General features: G+C 39.3%; 1 protein-coding gene and 1 long non-coding RNA gene across 7 annotated transcripts in view; one reads left to right on the forward strand and one right to left on the reverse strand.

The window, feature by feature from the left end:
* Positions 1 to 398: 398 nt before the first annotated feature.
* On the forward strand, positions 399 to 14,778 carry LOC311429694. The gene is made up of 3 exons (XR_014688348.1): positions 399 to 622; positions 7,915 to 7,997; positions 9,932 to 14,778. It is a non-coding gene; the product is annotated as an uncharacterized lncRNA (long non-coding RNA).
* Positions 14,336 to 26,986, reverse strand: part of SULT4A1 (sulfotransferase family 4A member 1) — a 37,820-nt gene continuing 25,169 nt past the window's right edge. For 3 of the 6 annotated variants that reach the window (XM_084505804.1, XM_084505805.1, XM_084505803.1), the window contains 6 exons: positions 26,580 to 26,710; positions 25,032 to 25,112; positions 24,789 to 24,915; positions 22,189 to 22,283; positions 21,042 to 21,180; positions 14,336 to 16,030 (listed from right to left, as the gene is read on the reverse strand). In XM_084505804.1, coding sequence (XP_084361930.1) covers positions 15,918 to 16,030; positions 21,042 to 21,180; positions 22,189 to 22,283; positions 24,789 to 24,915; positions 25,032 to 25,112; positions 26,580 to 26,710 — 686 coding nt within the window. In that variant the 3' untranslated portion in view covers positions 14,336 to 15,917. Of the gene's footprint in view, positions 16,031 to 17,603; positions 17,734 to 21,041; positions 21,181 to 22,188; positions 22,284 to 24,788; positions 24,916 to 25,031; positions 25,113 to 26,579; positions 26,711 to 26,986 lie in introns of all 6 variants that reach the window. The other 3 variants (XR_014688339.1, XR_014688340.1, XR_014688338.1) reach the window with 2 other exon arrangements.

Here is a 26,986-nt window from a genome sequence, read left to right on the forward strand (position 1 = left end):
GCCTCTCCAATGCCGTACATTTTCTTTAAAATGTGAACGTTAGTTTTATTTCCCTAGTTACTTCAGGCAATTACACCACAATACTGGATCCCGTGGTCAAAATTTCAATTCACTATGCTAGTATTCACTATTTATTCACCATTTGCCGAGGCGATCGGCTCCGGGGCAGACGCGTTCTGCAGCGGAGCGGGGGAACGGGCCAGGCAGGGCTAATTTTTCCAGCATCGAGCCTACTTGAGGGAGCCGCCAGGACCCGGCAGCCCTCGTGAGGGAGGCTGACGAGACGAAGGCGGAGCCAGCAGCGCCCCCTCCCCAGCCGTTCAAAAGCTGCCCCTAGGGCTGCTCGCTAGAGCTCGAGCGACCAGGAGCGCGGTGAACAGGGCGGGCAAACAGGGCGTGGCGCGTCAGAAGGGAGTGGCGCGGCAGTTCGCGCAGGCAGGGCGAGCAGGAAGGGCAGAGCGCAAGAAGGGTGTGCGCAAGAACAATTGAGTCCCCACCTGGTTACAGAGCCTCGCCGTGGTGTCTCCACTCCACTCTACGCTCCGTACTGTTCCTTAGAGCTGGCACACCAGGTTTTCCCAGCGCGATAGCCTCTAAGGTTGGAAGCCTAGGGAACTCTCAGGTAATGCAGTTATGCCCTACCCTGAAAGCCTCTCCAATGCCATCCATTTTCTTTAAAATGTGAATGTTAGCCATTGTGTTGATTCTTGTGATATTTTTCTCAGTATAATTGAATTTTAGGCAGGCAAGTGCTTTAATACTCCGTAAGATGTCTAGCTCCTGAGGCTCTAACACGGCTATCAGTAAGTAGGCAATCCAACCATACCAGTTGCATGTTTAGGTACTTAGCTGGCTAATTTAGCTGGGTAAGGAACAATGTAATGTTTCCCTTTTGTTAAACATTGCCATCTGTGTCGCTGCCACACAAATTATTCGTTCTGGAGCAAACAATTTGTGAATAGCATATGCCAACAGAAATGTTCGTGTACCAGCAGCCCTTTTAGATTGCAGTGAGGATTCACTGAAACCAAGTTTGCAGAGAACCGCAGTCATATCCACACCACTTGACACAGACAGGTAGAGATACTGATGAAATTCCAATGTGGAATGAAACCCCTACATCACCACATTCTTTGAAAAGTTTTTTTCAGCTGCTGGGATTTATTGAGTTTCTTGTTTGCACTGCTGAGATCTGTGGCTGCCCTTTTCAGAGGACCGCCGGGGGGGGGAGGAGAAGGGGGGTGAGCGGCGGCAGTCGGCGGCGAGTGGGGGCCCGGGGGGGGCCTGAGCCTGGGCGCAGCAGCAGGCGGAACATGGCAGCGACTGGGGCGTGCGGGCGGGCGCTCAAACCTGAGAAACGCAGCAGCCAGTGGCAGGGCGGGTGGAAGGACGGGTGCTTTTAGGTGACAGCGGGGGTGCAGGTGGCACTGGACCCTGCGTTCAAGTAATGGCTCAGTCCCCATCAACTGTGGCATCCCGACTACCCGGAGGGGGTCGCCAGGCTGCCATTCTGTGTTACCCAGGGCAGCTAATTCGCACACTTCTTTACATTTTTGCTCCCAGAGTAATTTTTGTGTTGGCGTTAAAATTAGCACAGCTATCTTCTGAGCCCGGGATCCCTGGCTTTCATTCATAGTTGTGTTAATCATTTTACTATAGCTTCTGCTGCTGCTGAAAGATTTGCTCCCATTGTTAATGCCCAGCTGCTCACCTGTCCTTCAGGTGATGTCCTGCAGTTAAAACTGCAGTCCAGCTGCAAGCTTGATTCGTTCAGCTAGGTTCCCTCTGGACGCTTGTGCAGCGTTGCTCTACCCCTTTCACACCGGGGCCATCATTTGAAGGGAATGACAACACGAATTCCAGGATTGTCGAGAACTGGAGACCCTTTATTTTTCCAATGCAAGACATTATGTATCTTCTGAGCCAGCTACACACGCTGCATGTGGCTAGCAGGCATAGTTACAGGCTTCTGATTGGTGCATTCCTGTTGATCACGTGTAGCTCTCTATAGGCCTGTCCGAGCCTAACAACTTCTTCCGATTGGTTCCCACTTCCTCTTATTCTAGCCTGGTTACCTTTAGTGCACTGCCGTATCAATCAGCTCTAGTCTATCGCCGAATGGGTCACCCATATCACCTCAGTTGCCTGACCTTTTCTCAGACCATCTTCCCTCTAATCTTGTGTGAGCTTTTTTCCACAGGTTGTCTGATCTTCTTTTATTTCCCTTTGCTTGCTTACTTCTTTTTAACCTTATTTTCTGTGACCGACTCCATTCCTGTATTCCTCCTCTCTCATCTTCCCTTCCTTTCTATTTTGATCCTTCTCTAAGACCTTTTTCCTTTAATGTTGACCTTCATTGCCCTTCTCCTCTGTCTCCTCAAACTTTGTCTCTAACTTGTTTTTTCATCTTTCACTTCCACTGGGCTTCTCTGACTTCTCTTTTGACCTTTTTCCTTGTGTTTTCTGACTTTTCTCCAACCTTCTGTTCTCCTCCCTGATCTTCTCTTTTATCTCTTCTCACATCTTTTTTTCTTTCCCTTTCTTCTGTCCTTCACTGTCTGTCTCCTTGCCTGTCTATTTTACCATTCTCCCTAATTTTCTGAAACACTGAGCTACATAATGGAAAAATTTAGAAATAGAATCACGCTTTGGGACTGCAGTGGTTTCGTTTGTTTATTCTTTTTTTGGGTGCTAAGGGCTCTTATACCTGTGTGAAATGCTGTTTAGCTCTGCATTTTTGCTAGAGGGCTTAGCAGGACAAGAGGAAAACCAAGTGCATTTCCACTTTGCCTTGTAATGTCTGCTCTATTTTTTTTTAATTTTACGGAGAATCCGTACATTGTGTCTTACTTTGTACATAGCATGCTAAGTTTTTGAGAAGCTACAGAAGTCACAGAATTCCCATTGCTAATATTTGATTTCTATACTGTGTTAACTGAATGGCAGGAGCAAGGTGCAATTGGTTGATTGGTGCATGACAGAAAGAGGAAGAAATATATTGTACTCTGTCATTCTATTTGGGAAGAAAGCACACTTCTAACTTGTATGTGCCAAAAGGAAAACGTGACCTCAGACTTCTAAAACACTTCCTTTGAAGTGTCGAATTGGGAGAACTATGTAAGTAGAATCACCCTGTGGTCTGCTGCATGAGACAGGCTGTACTTGATAGTATGTGTGATTTAAAGACTGTTAAGCAGATGAACCACAGAACAGTTGAGGGTGGAAGAGACCTCTGGAGATCACCTGGCCCAATCCCCTGCTCCAGCAGGGCCACCCAGAACAGGCTGCCCAGGACCACGTGGTGGCTTCTGAAGATCTTCAAGGAGGAGACTGCATGACTTCTCTGGGCAACCTGCGCCAGTGCTCTGTCACCCACACAGCACAGAGGGGTTGCTGATATTCAGAGGGACCCTCCTGTCTTCCAGTTTGTGCCCACTGCCTCTTGTCCTGGCACTGGGCACCACAGAAAAGAGTCTGGCTCTGTCCTCTTTGCAACCTTCCTTCAGGTATTTGTACACACTGAGATTCCGCCGAGCCTTCTCTCTTCTAGGCTGAACAGTCCTAGCTCTTATAAGCCTTTCTTCATAGGAGAGATGCTTCAGTTCCTCAGTCATCTTTGTGGCTCTGTGTTGGACTCTTCACTATCTGTCTTGTACAGTGGGGCCTGTAACTAGCCGCTGTAGATGCCAAAACTGGACGCAGTAGCATGTAAAATACATCAGAAACAGGCAAAGACAGATTCTTCATGTCAGAATGTGCCACAGAGCAACAGCTCTCAAAACTTTGAGCATTAGAACATCGTCAGTTCTCAGAACTTCTGACAGGAGCTCACATAACAGAGCTTGCAACTGCAAATACTGTTGTAACTGCAAATACTGTTTGAGCTGTGTGGTTGCACAGAGCAGATACAGACTACTTAACATTGCCTAGCAGGTCACCAGTGAGCCACGCTTATGAAACTGTTGAATATGCCATGCTGCACTCTCTGATTGTTATATTCCGGGTTAGCTTTTCTGTTTATACTTACAGTATAGTTTGCCTCAGATTTTCTGGTGTGGAAAATTCATAATAGCTTTTCATAAGACAGAGTAATTTGTGTAATGAACTGGTGTCTGGTACATGCATTTTTGACATGCAAAAGCCTAAAAGTCTAAACATCTAAGCAACTGAACTGTTTAATAGAATAGCAGGCTTTAACTAAAAGGTTATTGTTTTTTGTTTGCTTTTTAAGACTTTGAGAATGCTGTAATATGCATTAATATGCACTTCAAGATGAGGGCTGATAAAATTCTCTGTTATTTGGACACTAGAATAGCTCACTAGAGTGATAGACTAAACTGCATATTTGTAAGTGGTAGTGTAGGAGAGAGATCTTGCTGACTAGTAGCAACCAGATGAAAAGTGTCCAAAACCTCTGCAGTGGTACCAGATACTGCCTCAGTCAAAACATCAGTGAATTAGGTCTTGTGTCAAGAATATATTTATATGTACGTAATGTGTGTGTGTATATATATATGTGTTTTCCTATCATTGTTGTTGCCAGCCACGCTGCTTCCTTTCATGTCCTATATTCTGTTTTATTCTGATGATTCTGTTTTAAACCAAGTCATGGCCAGAGTGACAAATGCAGAAGACTTCAGTAACTTACGCTCTTCCTGTCAAGGAATCACAATTACCTCAGGACCTCAGTCTACGCAAAACAGAGCATTGGTGTGTGGCAGCAAGCAGCATTCAATTAAATCAGCTGCAGATTTCTACTGAGATCTAAATTTTCATAGTCCTGGGACTCTGAACAACAAAAGGATTTTGATTTAGAGGACAAAATCTTTGTAACTCATAGGTAGCCTTGTTCACTCAGTGCTTTCTGCCGTATTTGCATCAGAGTCAGTGGTGCATTTTAGTGTAGCAAGCTGCAATAGCCAAGGAACACTTGTGCCATTTGGCATTTGGGACACAGTTCCTTCAGCACTTTGAAAGAAGTCACCCCACACAAGTATGCCATATTTGCTGGATCCTGTAGACATTAGATCCAGATTTTTTTTTATTTTTTTTTTTTTTAACTGAGGGTGGAAGAGGAAGCATTGTCTCTTCTCACCCCACCCCACACTTATTCCACCTGTTTGTAGGGAGAGGGTCTTAATTTTATTCCCTTCTCTGAAGTTCATTGGTTCCTTGGACTATTGTCTCATTTATATTCTGAAATCACTGCAAGTTCGCTGTTGCCAGTTAAATCATATTACCATACTCGATACGTCTTGTTGTTTGGGAACTCATTTTTAATGACTGTACACTTACCACTGAAAATTCATTTTCTGGAGTACTAAGATTTATAGTTTGTGCCAATCAAGTATGAATTTGCTGTTAATCCCAAAGTGGACATTCCTCTTGCAAGTAATTTTTAATTATTATCATTCAAAGCTTCCTCCATCATGGCTCATGTCACTTTTCTTCTTCTCCTTGCCATACAGCTTAAGATTTAGGGTTAGTCACAGCAGGGGTAAGCTGTGACAGCTCTGTTGAATTCACCAAAGCTGTATCCGGTGTGCATTTGAATACCTTCTTGTGTCAAAAAGTCTTGGAGTCAAAATGTACAAGACTGTATCCTTTCTGTGCAAGAAAGGGATGAGCATTAAAAAAAAATCCCATAAAACTGCATCAAAGCTGTAAATAACAAGAAGCTGTATTTTGCCATCTTGCTTCTTGTAAACAAATCTTTTGAAGGCAGTTATGTTTTGTTTAATGGCAGATCCTAGATTAAACTTTGGAAAAAAAACATAAATGCATATGAGCTGGCCTCTAGGTTTAGATTTGTGCACAGAACCTCCATTGATTCAACTGGGAGGTAATTAAATGCTCACAGCTGTGGCTGAACTTGGCTCATGAATCCAAAAGAAACAGGCAAAACCTTCTGGGCCTTGTGTAGTTCTCATTCGGGCCCAGCAAGAATGGGAGGTGTAACACAAGGTATCTCTGTAAGCTGTGCTGCACTGTACATCTACTCATTCTGTTGCTTGGCCTGTTTTTTGAAGGAAAGAGGCTGATGTGCACTAATATACATGTTGACTGTAGGCTCCACATATGAACAACAAATGCTAAACCCACTAGTATGTGATAGGTGTACCCAAATCTCAGTAACCAAATAAAATACAGGGCAAAGCGATCATGTCTGAGATGGCAGGACACACCTATGTGTTGTACTTTATAGATTTTTAACTTTTAAAACTTAAGTTTTAAACCCTTACTATTTTGGTTGTAGCTGCAGAAAGACAGACCATGGAATCTGATGATTTTCTTAGAATATGATGATTTTATAATAGAAATGTCCAGAAACATTTTTATTCTGTTGGAAAACAAACAAAAACAGAAGACTGTACTTTCAGGGATGAAAGATCTCTTAGTAAGCCATTACAATTGTGTTTGTTTATTTACTGCCTTCAGATAAGTGGACAAGCAGCAGCTGATTTGCTTATGTATCTGCAAATAAACTGATTGTGTTGAATTCTCAGAAAAAAGGTGTGACTTTGCCAGGCTTAGGAGAATATGATTACCTAATATATTTTACAGCTATGTCTGTGAGTTCTGTCCCAGATCCTACATTATTCTCCTGGGACTTTGGGCAGATCTTACTTCAAAAGACGTGCAAGAAGACGTAAAAGAAGATGAAGTGAAAAAAAACATTTTAAATGCTTGATGTTGCTCAGACCCTAACAGTCAGAAAGGATGAATTCAGGAGTGTGATTGAAATCTTTCTAATCTGTCTAACAGAAGCACAATTTGATGCTGAGCTGGCAGAGGTATGCTAAGTCATTGCTGTTTATAATAATTTAGGGACACTTCCTACTTCTTAGGTGCAAAATTTCCCTATGTTTCAATGGGAGCAGATTCAAGACAAATATTATTTAAAAGATGTTAGATATGGTTGAAATCTTATATGAGTAGCTGAAGTGAAAGTAATAGAGAACTTGCAAAAGTAATATGAACTAAATTCTAAAATTTTGTTCTTTATCTGTGGCTTGTCACTCTGGTTGAAAAAGTTGCCATTTACTACCAGATTTTGCAATTAAAAACAAGGACACTACTCAAAGCTTAGTCACAAACATGCAGTGTTATGAGTGTGCATAGATTAAGTTGTGAACTCCGAGATGTACCAGCTGCTTTTTGTCTCAATGGTGGTGGGGGGAGGGGTTCTCAGCACACTTCTCACACTTGTGAATTTATAAGCCATAGGCAGAGGTAGGACTTGAAGGAGTGTTGGGCATTTATATGGTAATGTAACTGACACATTGAAAAATGGGGAGGATTCTCATGCACAATCTGCACCAGTGTTATTGCACACCTACATTTTTGTATTGAAAATGTAGGAAACTGTAATCTTCCCCACCCCCAGTCTGTCTCCTTTGTTTTTTGTAGTTTAAAATGTAAACATAACAGCTCACCTCACCCACATTAAACCAATCAGTCTGTAAAAGGCTAAGCACATTTCGGCTAAGCTTGATGTTAAATTCTTTGATGATATAGTCCCTAAAAAGCCATTAGGATGACATATGCACCTGAAACACTTTAAATACTATTTTGGATCAAGAGAAGGTGCTGATGAGAATGAATATGCTTTCATATATGCACATGGAAGATAAGAGCTAGAGACTTGAGAAATCTCTATTTCATACTATGAAAAAACTTGCGGACTTTCATGTTGGGGGGAGAGGGTTACCAAGCTCTGCTTAATTGTAGACAACTTGCTGAGAAGCAGTCATGCAAAATATACAGAACAAAAGCACAATTATAAGATACTTATTTTTCTTAAGGAAAAGAATAAATTAGTAATGCAAATGAAGTATTTAAAAATATCTGGTATCACTATAGCACTTACTCATGTATTTATGCATGTACTGATCTATGTATTTTGAAATATAGATTCCAAGTATTGGCAAAGTTACTGTGCCCTATCTTGACTTCCTGTTCACTAAAGTTGCAGAAAGTTGCAGCGTGCTAAAAAGGTAAGTGTTCCATATTATGCAGTCAAATTGCTCCTGACTTCTAGTCACAAATCACTTGTGAGTTTTCTAGCTCTCAAAGCAGGGTCTAGCTGCTGATGTGAGCATCTAGTAAGGTAGACATACAATTAGTTCTTTTCTAGAAATGTTTTTCTTGTATATGTAATTGCCATAGTTGCCATAGGAATGTTGACTAATTGCTAAAGGGAAAGGAATGGTCTTCTAAGCCACTGATCTGCTACTGGGAAAATATGAGTCTTTGGCACTAATCAGCCTGTTAACTAAATTAACATTGTAAATTATTGTGTATTAAAGAAATCATAGTCAATGCAGTTTCATAAGGATTCAAAAATGAAAGGTAGATCCATATTCTACATAAAAATAATAATAAAAATATTATAAAAAAGAAAGGTGCTCTCACAGCAGCTTTATTAGTGGAGCACTAATGTTTTTTCACCACCATCCCTTGCTACTCCCCCCCAGTGAAATATAAAGAATGTAATTTTGAAAAGGGATCTGCAAGGAAATTGTTCTTCCTCCAAAAAAATTTTTGTAAATTCCAGTCCAACTTTATTCCCAGCAAGTGCAAAGCTAAGAAAACTCTCAGACAAAGAAAGAATGAAGGCGTGTAATACCAGGGATACAAAAATAGGATTAAGACTTTGAAAGGAGGCAGGAGGAAGAAGAGGAGCAGCAAAAGAAAAGTAGAAAAAAAAGGAGGGACTTCTTCCTAGAGAGACAGAGGAGCTTAAAAATCCTAATTAATTAGTGAAAACTAATTAAAATACAAATGTGGGGTCTTTTCTGGAATAAAAGTTTAATCTTTTCTTTATTACATGGGACATAGTAAATTGGTAAATCTTTTTATACACTTAGGGTTGGATTTTCCTCTAACATTCAAGGAGAATAAGATGTTACTCTTGATTTCCTTTTAAACTCACTAACATTTGGAACAGATCATTAAAGATTTGTTTTTTTGGCCACCTAGAGATCTTTTCTGAAACTGTGTGCAGTGTAGAGAAGTAAACATAACGGTAGGATTGTGAAAGCTATCAGAAACATATCTATACTTCCACCACTGGAGGGCAGTACAGGTGCTGTTTTCCAGAAGTTATGATGGGATGAATTATGAGATACTTTTCCTGTTTAAAACTCGAGCAATTCCACTGAATTCAGAGGCTGAAAATATGGCAAAAGTTAGCTTTCAGGACTCCATGCCACAAAACCAGATATGAATAACATTGTGCAAAGCTTTTCAGAACCAGTTACTTAAGGCTGAAACCGAAGACAAATATGCAGAGATTAGAATTTTGCACATGTAGAGCCAGCTGTAGAAAGTAGACTTGGCTGGCCTGTTGCAAGTCAATGGGATGAGGAAATGGAATTAAAGCAAGGTAATACATCTTTTTATTATTATTATTATTTATTTATTTTCAAAAAGATTTTTTCAAATTTTCAAAGTTACTGGTGACCAACAGGTACAAATAGATTTCATTTGTGCTTGGAGAGAAGGGGAGGAGGCATGTTTATAGTTCTGAGGGACACTTGATGAGAGAGAATTAGCACTATAAGTAGAAGGGAGAACTAGCACTATAGCTTTCTTGACCTTGGGACTCTGTATCATTCCAAGGGCCAAATACAGCAGCATATACGTATAGATATATCCTTGAACAAAAAATATTCTACACTAAGTCATCACTGGTAGAAGAGGGACAGCTGCCACATCTCTGTTCTGCTCAGGGATCCAAAGTAGTGATTTTGTTTACGAGCAGTGCAAAGTTGTGAGGAACAGCTAGAACGAAGGTAGGATCAAGCCACTTTCTTGCATTTGTAGTTCTTTGCATGCCAAGCCAAAGCTCCCCCATTTGTGTCCCTACAGTGGTCTTCAACAGTACTATTGTGGTTCATGTTCATCTATACTTTTTCTGTGTTTTCAGATCAAACAGCCAAGGTTGCCAGACAACGACATTAAGGCAGCTGGAATTACTGCTCAAGGAGAAAGTATGTTGACCAAGGTGATAGCACAAACCACGTGCTGGTATCGTAGGTCACTTCAGATAATAAGTAGATGGTGCTCTATATCTATTGCTATCAATTTAGTAATGTGCATAAATGGATGTTACCCTGTTGTTGCATTATGAAGATCTTGTCATATAGGTACGCTTAAAGTGTTGTTTTTGTTATTATCATGCTAAAGTACGAAGTGTTTTAAGTCTCCTCTCTCTAATCTATGCTATGAATCCCTTTTTAGCATCAAAAAGCTAAGTACTCTTCTCTTTCAAGCAGTCTCATAACAAATCTCTGGCATAGGACTGGCATAGTCCTACCGTGATTCTATTTCTTCGTTACTAGATGCTTGTGGCTTGAGTAACAATGCTTGTTTTATACAAGAAACTAGATTCTCCACACCAGTACAATTCCTGAAATCATTTAGCTCTTTGCAAGGCTGGTATAAAACATTCAGTCACATCACAAGCATAGTATTTTAACCATTTTGTACTCTTAAAATTATTCATCCACCTGAGAGCTCAGGCTCCTTAAAAATCAGATAGGGTGGAACAGCATCAAAATACTTTTTTTAATTGGGGAAGATGTAGAGGTATGACTATGGAAAACCTAGACTTATTTATTCCACAAACTGAATCACAAAAACCTGTCCATCAGTGTCATGATCTTATTATATTTGGACATTTTCAAATTAACCTGTAACCTGATGTCACATACCATGTCTGACTGAGAGAGGGAGTTAGGAGAATCTTAGCAAATACAGATAGAGCGCTGACGGTATCAAACTAGTGGATGCTACTTAGTGTCTTTGCCAACTAGTGTGCATTCTGCAAATTAATTAAAGCAAGAAGCCTTGGGCCCCTTACCAAGGTTAGTCTCTTGATAAGAGTGTGAGCCTATCTTAAGAAACTGTCAGAAACTGGTCCTACGGATGGACAAGAGCCAAGAAGCAACTGAGTCTGCGCAAAAACAAGAGGTCAACTAGCGGTGACGAGGAAGAGTCACCAACCTTCATCCCCACGACCGCCAGCAACCACCACCAGGAGACAATGTGCAACTGCAGAGGGGAGGAGCTTATGGAAATGACTTCTTGAACTAATTTTAATATGAAGTGGGGATAGGTTATGCCTATGTATAGGCACGTTGTGAAACTTCATACATATGTAACACTTTACTGCATATAACCATGGTAAGTTGCCACATCAGGTGTGCATGACTTTGGTGGGACTACCGCCCATGTTGCCCAGCACTGAATAAACAAACCTACTTTACAATCTTACTGTTTGTGGAGTGTGTTTTCCACAAGTCAAAACCACCATCCTTATCAGTCTCTGTTAATATGTCAACCTGTACATCATAGCAGCTGAGGAGGCAGCACACATTTGTGTCTGCTGTCACTCCTCTATGGTGGCCATTTCTAGCAGGGAGGCAGAGGGCAGCTGGAGGTTGTGGCTTCTAAAATTGCTCTATGTGCATTGCCAGGGTTTGTCATCTGTGCACAGGGAGAACTCCAGCAAAAGTTGTTGCATGGCATAACAATTCTACTCACTGATCAAATGGCAAAATCCAGAAAAACAACTCTGGCAGTTTGTTACAAGAATCTCATCTAGGTCCCTGCATTAGCAGGGAGTACAGAGGCTTCTCCTCCCTTTTCTCTACTCCACTGGTTTAAACAGCTTCACTGTTTCTGAAGTCAGTTTATAGTATAGAGTCCTAAGCTACTAAAAAACAGTAATTCCCACACACTGGAGTCATAAAGTACAGAGAATCACCCTGCATTTTCATACACTTTTCTTGCAAGTCCACACAGCTCAGATGTTATCAAGACACTGGATATTATACACACCTGTGTATAAGTTGAGCCTGATATCTGAAAAGAGGCTTTGTTCCAGTCTGCCTACAGAATCTGCCATCATTCTTCCATCTTTGCTAAGGATAATTTATATACAGATAAACTAGAACAGAGTGGAATTGGAGTTGTTGACGTCCTAGCCACTCCCTGAAGAGAGAACAGCAATTTTCACTGAAGTACGACTCAGCATTTGAGGTCTAAACCACATTACGCTGATATCTGTCCAAGTTCTGTTTTTCAATGAAGGCATTCATTTTTGCAGACACCCTTTCCATCATCACAATAAAGCACATAATTGGTTGCAATTATTTGTCTTATCTATTTGATACACATATACAACACCACATGTAGCAGAAATACTCATCTGCATGTTTCATAATTCAGACACTAGGGAACACCAGTCTGCAGATCCTGTGGTAAAGAAGAATGCGTTATTTAGTGATCACACTGACAGGATGTGACAGGATGTATTGAGATTACACATAATAATTTCTGTACTGTGTCCTTTCCATGGGTGTGGTCCTTGGGTTTGGGATGTTTTGTTAATATTATTTGATTTAGCTAAGTCTCTGTTATTTCATGCTCCCTCTAAACCTGTGCTTATAACTGCTCAGTGGCATTGTGTATAACCAAGGAAAGACTGAATAGCATGATAATGGTGACTCAAGCCTATGAATCATTATTATTGCCAGAACTATTGGTGTCATGTTGTATTGGAATAAAATGTTTGCAAAGATCAGATAGCCAAAGTCAGAATTTCAGCATGGTGTCTGTAGGAATGGGCTTTGACCAGGCATTTGACTCCTCCACATAACAGCCAAAAGCAATGTGATCAAGGGATAGGAAAGATTAACTCTATGTGAAGGCAATCCTTCCAGGTCTAGAAAGCAGATTCCTAGCACACAGCAACAAGTCTAAAATAAGGAGCTCCAGCATAGCTGTAGATACACAATAGATTATCACAGAGGTTATTCCTGTTATATTAAGTAAAGTTTTTTGGTTTGTACTAGTTGTTCCTCCTCCAGGTTGGTAACTGGTTGCTCTCATTCAGCTAGATTCAGCATTGGCATGTGTATACACTTCGATGTTAAAAAAAATGGCCTTAGAACCCAACAGGTTTGCCTTTGGGGGCTGGCAATTGTTTTCTCATGCAGCAAAGGAGACAGACTGTGTCTAGGAATGCGAGTAGGATTCACTGCTGTCTTTTGAAACTTTAGAAGCCTTTTGAGCAGGTGGTAAGGATGTATTGCTCTTATGCCCTCAGGATTAAACAACTTCAGTGGATTTTTGGTGCCAATGATGTTTTCTTCTGACTCACATTCACAGGAATGGTGGGAAAATTTTGTCTTCCTCTGCAAAACTTCCACTGCAGACGTCTACTCTCTTTAGTTGTGTCTTCTTGTGGCTCATCACATTTTGTAGGTTGTAGTTTTCTGTATGACAGACTAGGACTCCTCAGCATGGAGCTGCTGAGACCTGTAAGATACAAGTCTACAAAATTCCAAGTGAACAGTGGATGGAAGAGTGACTGTATCATCTGTTGCAATGCGAGAACAAAGGAACATCACATTACACTATCTGTTGGCAGTCTCTAAGACAAAAAGAGTCCTTTGTCACACAGTGGGTATTTAGATGATGAACTTACGGTCATAGGATGGTGTCAATACCAGCACAGGGGAATAAAAAAAAAAAACACGTACTACTAAACAACAAGATACATAGTCCTGTACTCTCAATTGTATTCTTGCACAAGCATTTCTACTATTCCCCCTCTACTCTGCCCTGGTCAGGCCTCACCTGGAGTACTGGGTCCAGTTCTGGGCTCCCCGGTACAAAAAAGACAGGGATCTCCTGGAAAGAGTCCAGCGGAGGGCAACAAAGTTGATACAGGGCCTGGAGCATCTTCCCTATGACGAAAGAGTGAGACCTGGATCTGTTCACCCTGGAGAAAAGAAGACTGAGAGGGGATCTTATCAATGTTTATAAATACCTGAGGTGTGGGAGACAGAAGGATTTGGCCAACCTCTTTTCAGTGGTTTGTGGGGACAGAACAAGGGGTAATGGCCACAAAATGGAGCACAGGAAGTTCTGCACCTACATGCAAAAGAACTTCTTCACGGTGAGAAAAGGCCTGGAACAGGCTGGCCAGTGTGTTTGTGGAGTCTCCTTCTCTGGAGATATTCAAGGCCTGTCTGGACGCCTACCTGGGCAGCCTGCTCTAAGGAAGCTGCTTTGGCACGGGGGGTTGGACCCGATGATCTCTTGAGGTCCTTTCCAACCCCTACAATTCTGTGATTCTGTGTGAATCTGTGATTTGTTATAGGCTGCTGTCAGAAACAGCTCACTGGGTCAGACAGTGGTTTGATTTAATGCCATCTAGCTGCAGTTCTGTCCTAAATTAGGAGGTGTGGGTAGTGAAGCAGATCTGTATCTGAAGACTACAAGGCTTGAATTGGAGGTCTCCAAAATGAGCAAACCATAATGCATGGAACACATCTTTTATTCAATAAGCAAGCAAGCACATAAGTATAATGTGTACTGCTTAATATTCATACATTACTAAAAATATAAAAATAGAAATAAAATTTCACTGAAAGCATTTTCACCCACAAATATACAAGGAAAAGTGCTGTCAAGCCACATCATGCTACACCATTTGCCAGTTAAACTGACAGTTTGTTTTCCAACAGAACTGAAACACCCAAAATCTGCTAGTCTTTCCTCATGGCTTTTGGTGAGACTGAATATTTAACTAGCAAAAATGACCCTCCTGCAGCTGAGAACCTAAAAGGCATTGATGTAATTACCTAACAGAATGAAATAATTCTGGAGAGTTTTACAGTGATAGGAGCCTGCTTCAGGCTGTTTGTGTACCTGTCATAGAAAATAAAAAAAAAATCAACTTGCATCCTGATCATAATCCAGACCAACTAGCCATGACTAACAATTACTGAAACCGTTCTGCATGAATATTTGTACAATACTCTCACCTGGTGGTGTATTTTTAAACTCTCTTCCTTCATTGCTGCCACTTCCTCTGCCTGCTAACATTGCCACACATATCCACTTTATCTTAGGTCTGAGGGAGTCCAGCAGCACAGAGAACAGTGCTGAGTGTCCTTAAGTTTTGATGGAACAGGAGGATATCCAGCACCCTATCTTCTCTGATTGTATCTAATAGGTGAAATTCAGATCTGCACAGTAAACCAACATGAGTTAGAGACTAATTCCTGAAGAAAGACCTCTGCACCAGATGTCTTGGTCCCCATTTTGAGGGACTAAGCTAGAGCTGCAGGCTGAAAGCTTGTTTGCTGACCTTCTGCATGGAGCTGAACTTCTTCCATCAAGAAGACTGCTGTGTGCAGTCATCCATGAAAGCATGCATGGGTTTGGGGATTAGTGACAATCACAGCTATATTTCATAACAAGGCCTGTCTTGCAGAGTGTGCCAGTACACAGAATCTACTCAGAAATTACAGAGATAAGGGTGTGCAGAACTTAATGTGAATCCCACTTTGATAATTTATTTTGGAATGGGATTGATTTATACTTGATTTACCAGTTATAAAAATAAATGTGATGATTAACCCCTGAGATCATTCTAGCATACAGTTTTGGCCTGTTACTTGTTCCCCTCTGAAATAATTTATTTGGTTCATGGACATTTATTTAGGTCCTAGTGAAAAGCATTATAAAACATTAAATAAGCAAGATGGGCCTGAAAAGGTGTACATTCTAGTTGCACATTTGATACATACCTTATACGTATATAATACAATTCCTTAACAACTGAATGTTCTAGTATTGTCTAGGAAGTTCTTGCATGTGGACAAATAATCAAAATACCAGAAAATGAACAGCTGTTTAGGATCAAAGATAATCGTATCTGGTTTACACTTAAATTGTTTAAGGTTTTCTTAGATTGCTTACTTGATCTATGGTTTACTTCGATTGTTTTTCTTTCTTTAAATCTGGTTACACATAATAGCTACAGTAGTTTGTCCAGCAGGTAATAAATGAATGCATAAAGCACTTCTATATTTGGATATCATAAGCATGCATTTTTATAAATAAAAATCAAATGTGAGGTCACATTTTCCCATCTTCTGTTTATAGACTAAATCAAATTTCTCATTCATAGAAACAGTGAAGATGTCTTTCCATAGCCCAACTCGACCTGAAACACAGAGAGGGAACAGTCAGACAGTGGAGAGAACACCAAATTTTTACAGTCTAATTGTACAGGGCACCAAGAATAATTTGTAAGAAGCTGATCGATCTTAACTTTCACTGAAACCCCAATGAGACCTGATACTATTCATTATCTTCCCCAATCGCCTTGTCATCTGCACTGGAAGAGTATTATAAAAGAAAAATTCAGATTTTTATGAGATACTGCTCCAGCTTTAATTAACTATAAATACAGATTTTGTTTTGGATATTAACTTACAAGTTAATTTCTGGTGTCAGTTCAAAGTATGGATGCTTAATAATGCCGTCAGATAACAACAATACATTTCAAAATGACCGTGCCTTTACCATATACTCATTGGAAAACAATTCAGAAACATGAAACACAGAGCATTAAGCTGATTGTTGAATTTTGATCACTGAGATTTTAGCCTAGCTGATTTCTAGTATTTTACGTTTAAAGATAAGTTCAACAGATGAATTTATGTTTCTTAGAATGGAAAGAAACGATTTGTAAAATACCAGTGAATGCCCAGATTGTATCTATTGACAAGATATTGACAAGAACGTGTGCCATGCAACCAGCTTATGACATTTAAGTTTAATTTTATACACGAGGAAGACAAATCTTTTGGTGGATACAGTATGAACACTGAACACTTCTACCTTGTATGGAGTATTCTTCTATTTTACTGAACCCAACTAGTGATACAACCTGATGACACTGCTGAAGTCACCAGTCAAAGGCTACAGTCCCCTTATCAACAGTTACTCTGCAACAAATTTTAACTTGTATTCTTGTTGGGTTACTTATTGATGAATAAGCCCCATGGAGTAACCAGAATGAGATAAACAATTATCTTCTCATTTATACTGGGTGTAAATAAAGACAAAATCCAGGCTAGTTCAGCTGGAATAAATGAAAGGAAAACTAAGACTATGCTACCACAGAGTTTAATCATAACAGCAAGAACAAAACTACGTGCAGGTAACTTAATTAAGCATCTGATGCATATGAAGAGTACGTATTGTTTTTATGCGGCAACTCTATAATTGAATCCAAAGATAAAACTGTTTGCAACTTCTATAAATTACGCATTAACATGATGATACAGTATGTGTGACAAGGGCCATTTAATGAAATCAGGATTTTCCTATAACTCCTGAAGGTATGATAGTGTTGCAGTTTGCTTTAGGATCAAAAGAGTCTAAAGAACCTGAAACTGACTAAAAATGTATCATTTTGTTTTTGCCAAGTTTGTCCTGTATCAAACATGAAGAAATTTCTTGCAATCAGAAACATCTGATAGTCAGTTTTATTCTGGTAACTCTAATTGCATGAAGTGCAGTATAAAACATAAAAGCCTGTATTTATCTTTCAATAATGTTAAGAAGTATTTCCTTCCTCTACTTCAGAAAGATAAATATTTTTTTTCTGAATCTCCCTAACCGCACATATGAACAAATAACAACTTTTACAAAACACATATGCAGCGGATTATTTGAAATATATTTTTTTAACCACATGAATTTATAGGTTGTCAAAAAAAGTCACCCACCTGGTTTATGATTTGAATCATGCAACTGTGTAAGTTATGATGTGATATGAGTCAAATGTAAATAATATATCTAATCATTGCTCTGCTTTCACAGCAGCTCAGGGTTATCTTCAGAGTATAGATGAATGTGCTAAAAGAAAAAAAATGAAGAACTAAAATAAAGCAAAATAATGTAAATGTAACTAATGACAAATTAAAAATATTTGAAACAAATTACAATAAGCTGTCATGTAACTGCCACAATTCTGTCACAGAAATGAACAGAAGAACAAAGCACTGTCAATGAAGCTACATTCTAAAGCAACAAAATATTGTAAAAGCCAGACACAAGTGAACAAAATAAATTCAAAATAAGGATTTATTTTCTAAAAAGCACACAGTGAACAAATGACAAAATATTAAATCAGCTGTTGTAGCTCCCTTCTTTATTACAAAACAGAAACATCTTTTTGAAAGGTTTGTTAGAAGAGAGCAGTAAGAGGCTCTGACCCTTGACTGGGGCTTGCAGGCTCCACTACAGAACAATGAATACTAACACCATGCACAGAATGGTACATGCAAAAGTGGGCATCACCCTGTTTATCTGAATGGAGATGACCTGGGCAGCAGGGGCAGTTGTTGACCTTTCTGCCTGTTGAAGGACTCAACAGCAGCTGTGTTCCCTTCTCTCTGTTTTCTCTGATATTACAGCTTCACCTCTCTCTCACAACTGCCTTGCTGACTTTCACTGGGAAAAAAGGAGGGATTTTGGCTGTGCTGCTGCTCCACAGATCTCCAGGTAACAGAGGTTAGATACAAATCTAAGTTTTTGTGTTACTTCATACAATTGAACTGAAGAAAACGTGGCTCTGTTGTTTGTAAGATCTTAAACTTACATCCAACACTTTCTCTGAGGCATTCAAGATGTCTTACCAGACTCATTTTTTGATCTTGCCTTCACAGTAGAGAAGTAAGCTGATAATATGAGTTTGGTTATCTGCTGTAAAATTCTATGGCAAATTAGATGGTCTCTGTTTTTTACACAAGATACAACCTGTATTACATGTTGGATTTTTCAGTTTGAACAAGCAGGAGGAGGGCAGGATGAAAGTTGAAAGTAAGATATCTAAGAGCAGAAAAACACACTATGCACTGGAGACTACCAAAGACTACAGAGATTACGTTTTCCAGCAAAACTACAAACTTCTTTGTCTTTACCAAAATTTTACCTCAAGCCAGCAAACTTTAGATAGATTTTTACAAAGTCACAGATAAAAGCAAGGAAGTCTGAGCAATAGCTTTTGTAAAGTGTGACACTCTGAAACGTTTGTGCCAACATACAAACAGCGTAAGTTACTGAGGGGCAGTTACCCTGACCAGAGTCTGTGCAGGGAAATGAAAACTGGCATAAGGCCTGCCAAGACAATAAAGGTCATATAGAATAGCAGAGAGCTGCTTCCATGGGAAACAGATCCTCTCAAACAAACCTGACTGCATGTTCATAAGATTACAGTCTGACTGAGTAAAGGTAAACGCAAAGATACAATGGACTTCTGTAAGGCACGTGATGTTAGTGTTTTTTAATGCAATTACATAACATTGTATTGGATTTACGTGGAAAGGTTTGGGGAGGGTGAAGGGGGACTGCAAGGGTGGCCTCTGTGAGAAGAGATAAGGAGCTGCCCATGTTGGACAGAGTCAGTTCCAGTTGTCTCCAAAGCACTGTTGGCCAAAGCTGAGCACCATTAGCTGGTGGTACCTCTTGTGATAACATATTTTAAAAGGGACAAAAAACTGCTGTGAAGCAGCTGTGAAAAAAAGTTAGAAAAAAAATGCGAGAGAACCACCCCTGCACACAACAAAGTCAGTGAAAAAGAAGGGGGTGGAGATGCTCCACATGCCAGAGCAGAGATTCCCTTGCAGGCCATGTAGAATACTGTGGTGAAACAGGTTGTTCCCCCACAGCCACGGGAGGACCATGTCGGAACAGAAATCCACGCTGCAGCCCACTGGCACCCAGGCTCTTCCTAAAGGACTGTACCCAATGAATAGGACCCATGCTTGAGCAGTTCTTGAAGAACTGCAGCCCACTGGAAGGAACCATGTTGGACCAATTTGTGAAGGACTGTATCTTCTCCAGGCCAAGTCTGTTTTGCCCATGATGGTAACTGGTGAGCAAACTCTCCAACTTTATCTTGACTCAGTTTTTTCATCCTTTTTTCTCCTCCTGTATTGCTGAGAAAGGGGAGTGAGAGAGCAGCTTGGCAGGTATCTGGCAGCCAGCCAAGGTTAACACTGCCCCCCCACAGTCAGTAAAATGCATGATAAATGAGTAAACAATTGGCTTACTCAAAATTAGCAGTCAAATGATATTTGATAGAGATTTGATAGCGATTATCAGAGATTTGAGAATTATAAAAATTACAGCTAATAAAATTTGCACATAACAAGAAGATTGGCTGAGAGAAGTAATATGGAAGGGACTCCTACACAGAAACTTAAGAACAAAGCATTCAGGTCATGCTCCCTGAATAAGGGACAATAACCTTTTAATCAGTTCCTCTGAAAAGACTGTGTGGTCACAATAAGCATGAGCTTCATGTTTGATGCTGTAGCAAAATGTGCTAATGTGGCCACAGATAGACAAAAAAGGGAGAGGGAAACAAAGTTAAACTTAAAAATGAATTAAATTAGTGCATAAAGTGATTTTTATCCTGAACAAGGCACTTGTGACAATGACATAGGAAATCCGTCTCATTCTTTATGCTCTTGTCTTTAAGTGTTGTAAAGCAGCCCACAGAAAATATGTAGAGGGAGACTTCCTGAGTCCACTTTCCTATGCTTATAAGAAAGAAGACTGAGAAAGGACTTTATCTCTTGGCATTGTTGAAATACAGATGTATAAACAGATCAAAGGACACTTCAGGTTCCTAGAGAAAGACCTCAAAAGAATAAACGTCTATAAGCTACACACATTTTAAACAGCTGAGACAGACAATGAAAAAAGGACATAAGGAAAATTAGAAGTTCTTGTCATTTGATGCCTTGAAACTAGAATGATTTGCTATTCTAGAAAATCTGATAAAACAAAACACAAGGGTTTAGGCCAGGACAAATGGAATTGTATGGGCTTTGGAGTGCCAAATGTCAGAAGGAGCCAAGCAATCTTCCCAGCATCAACAGCTCAATCAGCTGAAGTAAGCCAAAGACATCTTGTCTTCTCCAACAGAGCAGTTTGGATGATGCTCAATATGCACTGTTGATCTTGAATGTTTCCATTCTTTTAAATCACTTCCACCTGACTTTATTCCGAAACAAACCTCAAAATTGTACCAGTTTCCTCACATCATTTATAGAGCAATATTTTGCAAACATCTTAGCATATCTTGGATGTTACTAAGCTGTCAAATGCTTCTTTCAACTTCCACTCTTAAGTTTTACTGTGGGTTTTAAACATACCCCTGCCAACAGGAAGGGCTTCTGCATTACAGCACTGATCGATGAGTTGATGGCAGTGTTCCACCATGGATTCCAGCTGTGCTTTGTCATAAGAAACTCCCAAGAACCTCACGAGTTGTTCAACCATTGTTGCTAGGTCCTGTAAGAGAGCATTTAAAGATGAGTTTATTTTACAGTATTTTAAATGATTTTTTTGTATGAGTGTAAATACTTCAAAGTGAATTACATCCTGATGAGTGCAAAAAATATCAATGAAAAAGTTGCAGAAACATTACCATAAAAATTTTCCCATCTTCCTATTTGCTGAAAGTAAACCCACATATTCCAAGTAAATAGGGGAGAAGAGATAGGAAACAGAGTGATGCTGTGATGCTACCAGCTTTCAGCAGCATCCCTCAATGAGGGGTTAGGAATATACTGTTATTCAAAATAATGGGTTTGAAATCATCATTACTGAATTATTAACATTATTCTGATTATATTACAACTTTTAGCATCCAACTCCATGAGAAGGTTTAAGAAAAAATACAAGCTGAAATTATATAGATGTGCATTTTGAAATATTTTCACTAATTCTCAAAAATATATTATTGCAATAGGAAATGGAAATTGATGTTCTATGTAGTATTTCCATTACATTTCTGATTTAAAATACAGTGGATTTGTTATCCAACACACTGTAAGGACGTTAGAATTATGTTCACCTTATGCTACATGATCATCCCCAATCGTTATTCTGATAGCTCACTATATGATAGTAAGAACAACCCAATAATCAGAATAAATGCTGAATACATAGGATAAACCCCCTGATGAGAGAGTGATACCTCATTGATACAACACACACTGTAAGACATTTTAAGTGAACACCAAATGTTGAGGGTAGCAAGCATTGAGCAGTTACACCTCTCTGCCTTCTGTGTGAGCAATGGAGCACCTACACATGCAGGTGTATTCCTGAGTAAATTACTGCTTTTACAAAAGTGCTGACAGTCCATGAAATGAATTGAATGCCAGCACTTTAAAAATGCTATCAGACATTAGGAAGCCCAACTATGGAAACATGAACCATTTTTTTCCCTTCATATGTTTTAAATGCTGCAATGCTAAAACCAATTAAAATACCTCTTTGCTACATGTAACCTACCTTGTGCATATCTTCATACTTGAGGAAAAGCACGTTGGCATCCATGTGATGTTCCCAAAACTCTTGGACATGTTCAAACCAAGAACCATATCCTACTACAGGTACAGAAGATATTATGATAGGCATATAAAAAAAAAAAAAAGTTATTAATTCCTCTTCAAAAAAAGGAAAGAAATAAAATAATTGGAGAGGTTCATAGCTCACAAGAGAACCACCTAGTTTTGACCCACTGCCATGCACATCAATGAATTTAATTGAAAAAGAGTGTTCCTATCAGTTTGGAATACTCAAAAGAGCTAACCTGTCAAAGAAAAAATGTTCAACAGAAAATGTAACTATATTTCACTATGAACCACTCTAGAGCTCAGTATTAGTAATGCCTGACTACTGCACAGAAGTGGAGCCAACATAAACATAAATTATATAGATAGTTTTGCAGAAGGCAAATTTTCAGTGGCTTTAACCTGTGTTAATTTCTGCAATTAGCATTATCACACTGCACCTTCCATCATTTTGAAGCTAGATATTCACTAGTGGAAAGTTCCATAGAGCATCTTTTATGATGGACAAAAAACCTGCTAACAGCTATCATCATTTCTTAATTAGATAAGTATTGAGGAAAGAGACCTATATGTTTTCTCCACTGTCATTCTCAGAAAACTGAAGATATACTGACAGAGTATTCTATTTATCATTACATCTTTTGTACCCTCTAAAATTTAAGGCCTATTCTCTTCTGTTATAACTTTCTTAGTACATCCATGCAACTGACACAGTTACGCCAGAACATGGTCTCAGGAAGTATTCCAAGTAGCCAAGGTGCTACACTGGGAAGGCCTACGTTCCTAGTTCTGCTCCAGCAGTGGTTACTAGAAATTCTAACACACACACACACACACACCCAAACTTTCTTTCTTTATTTTCCAGTCCTCTGATAAAGTCCATATTTGTGCTGATTTCAGTCCGTCTACATGTGTGTAGCAGAGTTACAGACACTAGCATTTATTACCCAAAGAGTATCTTTTACTGCTAATATTACCAAAATGAAAACTGGAGGAGAAATGCATTCTGGATATTCCTTTCTTACCAGTGATAAATTCCCGAAAAGTATGTCATATAATCAAGGCAGGAGCCAAGCAAATATGGTGAGCAGTTTTACACATTTTCTCAGTATTTTTAGTCATGTTTATAGTAAACAGCACTAGAAAACATTTAACATTTTAGCTTTGTATTTTGAAGCCACCTTTTCCCTTTGAAAAAGAACAATATCATTTCAGTATATGAAAAGTTTTCAAAGCACAGAAGTCAGTTTCATATGAGAAAGAATACAGAACTTCCCTTCTATATTAGGTCTTTTAATATATCTTTCATATGTTTCCAGTCTAGTAGTTCATGCTCACAGGCTACAGACAAGATTCCCATTCCTGGGGAATGTAGAAGAAAAAACTCAACAGAACAGAATTAGAACAGAAGGAGATCATTCACCCTGCCTGCACAAAAGAAAATGACAAAGGTTATAAAGCCTGTTAACTAACCTCCACTGGCAGGCTTTTACTTTTTAATTCCCTTTAGTATTATATTGATTCTTTAGCATCAAGCCCTCCATACACCAATTTTAAGGAAGTTTGGATCTAGAAGAGATCCTGGTCTCAGAGCAGATCACAAGGTGTCGGGTGGCTTCTTAGCATCACATTAGGGTATCACAGAGAAGATTTTGTAGACAAATAAAGCAGTAAAAAAATTGCTAATAATTTATTTTTTAATCTCACTAGCTACAACATGTAGCAATCCGCTAGCAAAAAGCCCAATGATAGCCAGTTACATGAGAATATAGGGCTTGCCCTCTCCCCTAAGTTTACTGATTTGGTGCAACAGAACTACTTACGGTAGTGCAATTGGAATGGGAACAGTTGGTGGGTGTGTTGCAATATAGCCCTTGCTCAAAGTAGTTACTTGGTATCCATCTACTGAGCTGCTGTAATGCAGGTTACTGTATTCTCATTTCAGTGGTATATATTCAGACAGGTATATATTCAGACAGCCTACAGCTGCTTTCTTACAGGGGCTCACTTCAACTTACTGATATATTTCTACAGATGTACTCCATGAGCTCAGTCTCATGCAAACTAGAAATATTTGTGCATAACAGATATCTTGCTAGCGACAAATTTCAAGTTCCAGAATTAAATAAGAATACTAAAGGAATTACCATAGCAAATGTTTCTTGAGGAGCAGAAAGACTACTCAGAAGTAGGTAAGCATAGAGAACTGAAAGCAACCAGTGCCAGGCACATTCACCACTTTTCACAGGGTACCCACTGCCTTGCAAACTGAATTTTAAAAAATAGAGTAGACCAGAATTTGCCTGAGTGAAGTAAAATGGTATCAAGCCCATGGCGTGAGTAATCGTAAGGCAATTATTAAGAAGGCATCGCCACAGTTCACATAGACAAATTTAAGTCCATGCAGTACTGTATCTGTAGCAACCTCCCTGCTCTATAAACAAAACAACTGCACCTTTATTCACTTCATTTCTGTACTTGCAGAGGGAATGCAGAGATGAAAATACATGTGTAACAGCATGTGCACATGCTCCTTACACTTGTCATTCATAAACCTTCTGCAGAACTCTTGAAATGTTCCTCTGTAGCTCATGGTTCTTAGGGAGCGGTGAAACTGGTAATAGGACACCACCAGGTCTTTGGGGTTGCGAGCCATGTATATTACCTACAACAGTGAGGGAAAATCATCTTAATGAAAGTTTCCCTCCCCTCCCCCCCATTTCCGAAAGCATGTAAACAACTGCTGCTAGTTCAGTTAAATAAACATGAATTAATTTTTACCTTTGAATTGCCATTATGGAGGTCTGAAGGCAAAAAACGATATGGTAGGTGGCTTTTTATGAGGCGAGGAGATGTTAGTTCCTAAAATAAAGCAAAGAAATGTTTCTTATTGTGTATTAGTTTTGGTACATCCTGAGCTGTCCTGAGCCGTCACACTTGATGTCCTTTACTGTCCTGAGTTACATTCACTAAGTCACTTATTAAATTAATAGGGGTCTGCAACTAGATATTAGGTCAGGGAATTGCATCTGTTTTTTAAATCAAAAGGATGGATAATGTGTATATGCAGAAATTGTAGAAATTGTTGTGTGTGGTTTTTGTTTTGTTTTGAAACTACTTCCATTTGTAGGACCTTCTCAAGAAAAGTGTAACGATAGCATTATTGTTGTAACACTAACTTTGTTTCCTCCAATACTTCCACTAAAATTCTGTGGGGAAAAAAAAAAAAAAAAAAAAAAAAGAAGCTCTAAATGAGGAGCTTCAGAAAATCCTTAACTTCTTAACTTATAAATTATAACCCTGCAATTTATTTTTTCCTCAAAAATAGGCCTAGACAATCGAGAGGTTTATCTTGAGTATAATAACACTTTTCAAAACAGAAAGCATTTTTCTGTCATAATTTCAGAAAAAAATGTCTTATGACACAATCTGTCAGGAGTTGAAAGCTGCATAAACTAGTATTAGATCAAGTTGGTAGCATATACCAACTTGAGTTTAGTTTGAGTGTAGCCTCAAACTAAACCTCTCACTACTGCCACCACATATTTGCACTGAAGTAGCACTGAGGTTTCACTGGAATAGGGTCACACAGTGAAAAAGAAGAGCAACCTCTGACCTCTAAATGCTCTCAGCTTAAAAGCAGACTGATGCTGCAGTTGTCAGTGACCAGAACTAGCAGTGACCAGATCTATCCATGCCAGCCTTAGCTAGCGCAATTCATTAAGCACTGTAGAAGTTCTAGAATGGAGCCTAGTATTTTGGCCAATCATTCCAAGGTATGACTGTATTTAAAGTAGTTACAGCAATAATAAAATCACACATGCCATGCCACTAGTCTGAGTGATTCTTAATAACATGGAAATCATTACAGGCAGAATATTCCAAACTCCTCTAGGTACATTACAGAGTCTACAGATTCACAGACTCTAGGTCTCTAAGGATCTAGACATGCAAATCCAAAGTACAGGGTCTATAGATCCACAGATCTCTGTATAGTTCTTTTGCAAATTCAAGAAAGGGATCAAAGCAAATCAGTCTTATTTGGGGAGCTTCCAAGGAAAGGAGGCTTAGAACTCTCTTATTCAAGAAATCCATTCTCAAGATATTTAGGATGTTGAGAAACATGTTTTAAGACTTTACATAGAGTATAAACAAGCTTAATAAAAGCAACTTCAAAATAACCCAGTAATATTCTGAATCATTTCAACAAACTGAGCAAGTCCAGTGATGAAAAGGACAAGGACACAGGATGAGATGAAGTGATAAATATGGATTCTACAAAAAAAAGATATCCAAATGCTGAAAGACTTTCTTTGCAATACATTGTACCTTGATGATGTCCAGACCAGGCTGAGGATACTCTAGGACTGGAAGTTGTTCATCTATATTCATTAGTCCAATCTCATCTGGATCAGCTCCCTGACTCACTAGATAAACCACTTCCTGTAGCAAGCCTGTGCCTGCATAAACCAAACAATGAAAGAGAACAGATTGCATTACAGTTCTTATCTAAACAGAAGCATATGAAGGGAGACCTAGACATACAAATAATGATAACTTTTGTCCTTACAAGTCTGCTCTGAACTCAGTGTATAGCTACTGTTTTCATGTAGTATGTCTGCTCCCTTTGTTTTGTTCTTTTAACACGTGAATATCTCCTTTCACATAGAATATCTGAGGTTTATCTTTGGTAGTAACTTAAATATGACTATGTTTTTGTTTCCCGGTCCTTTTAC

This window comes from Aythya ferina, assembly GCF_964211825.1.
Source record: "Aythya ferina genome assembly, chromosome: 1".
NCBI lineage: Eukaryota > Metazoa > Chordata > Aves > Anseriformes > Anatidae > Aythya > Aythya ferina.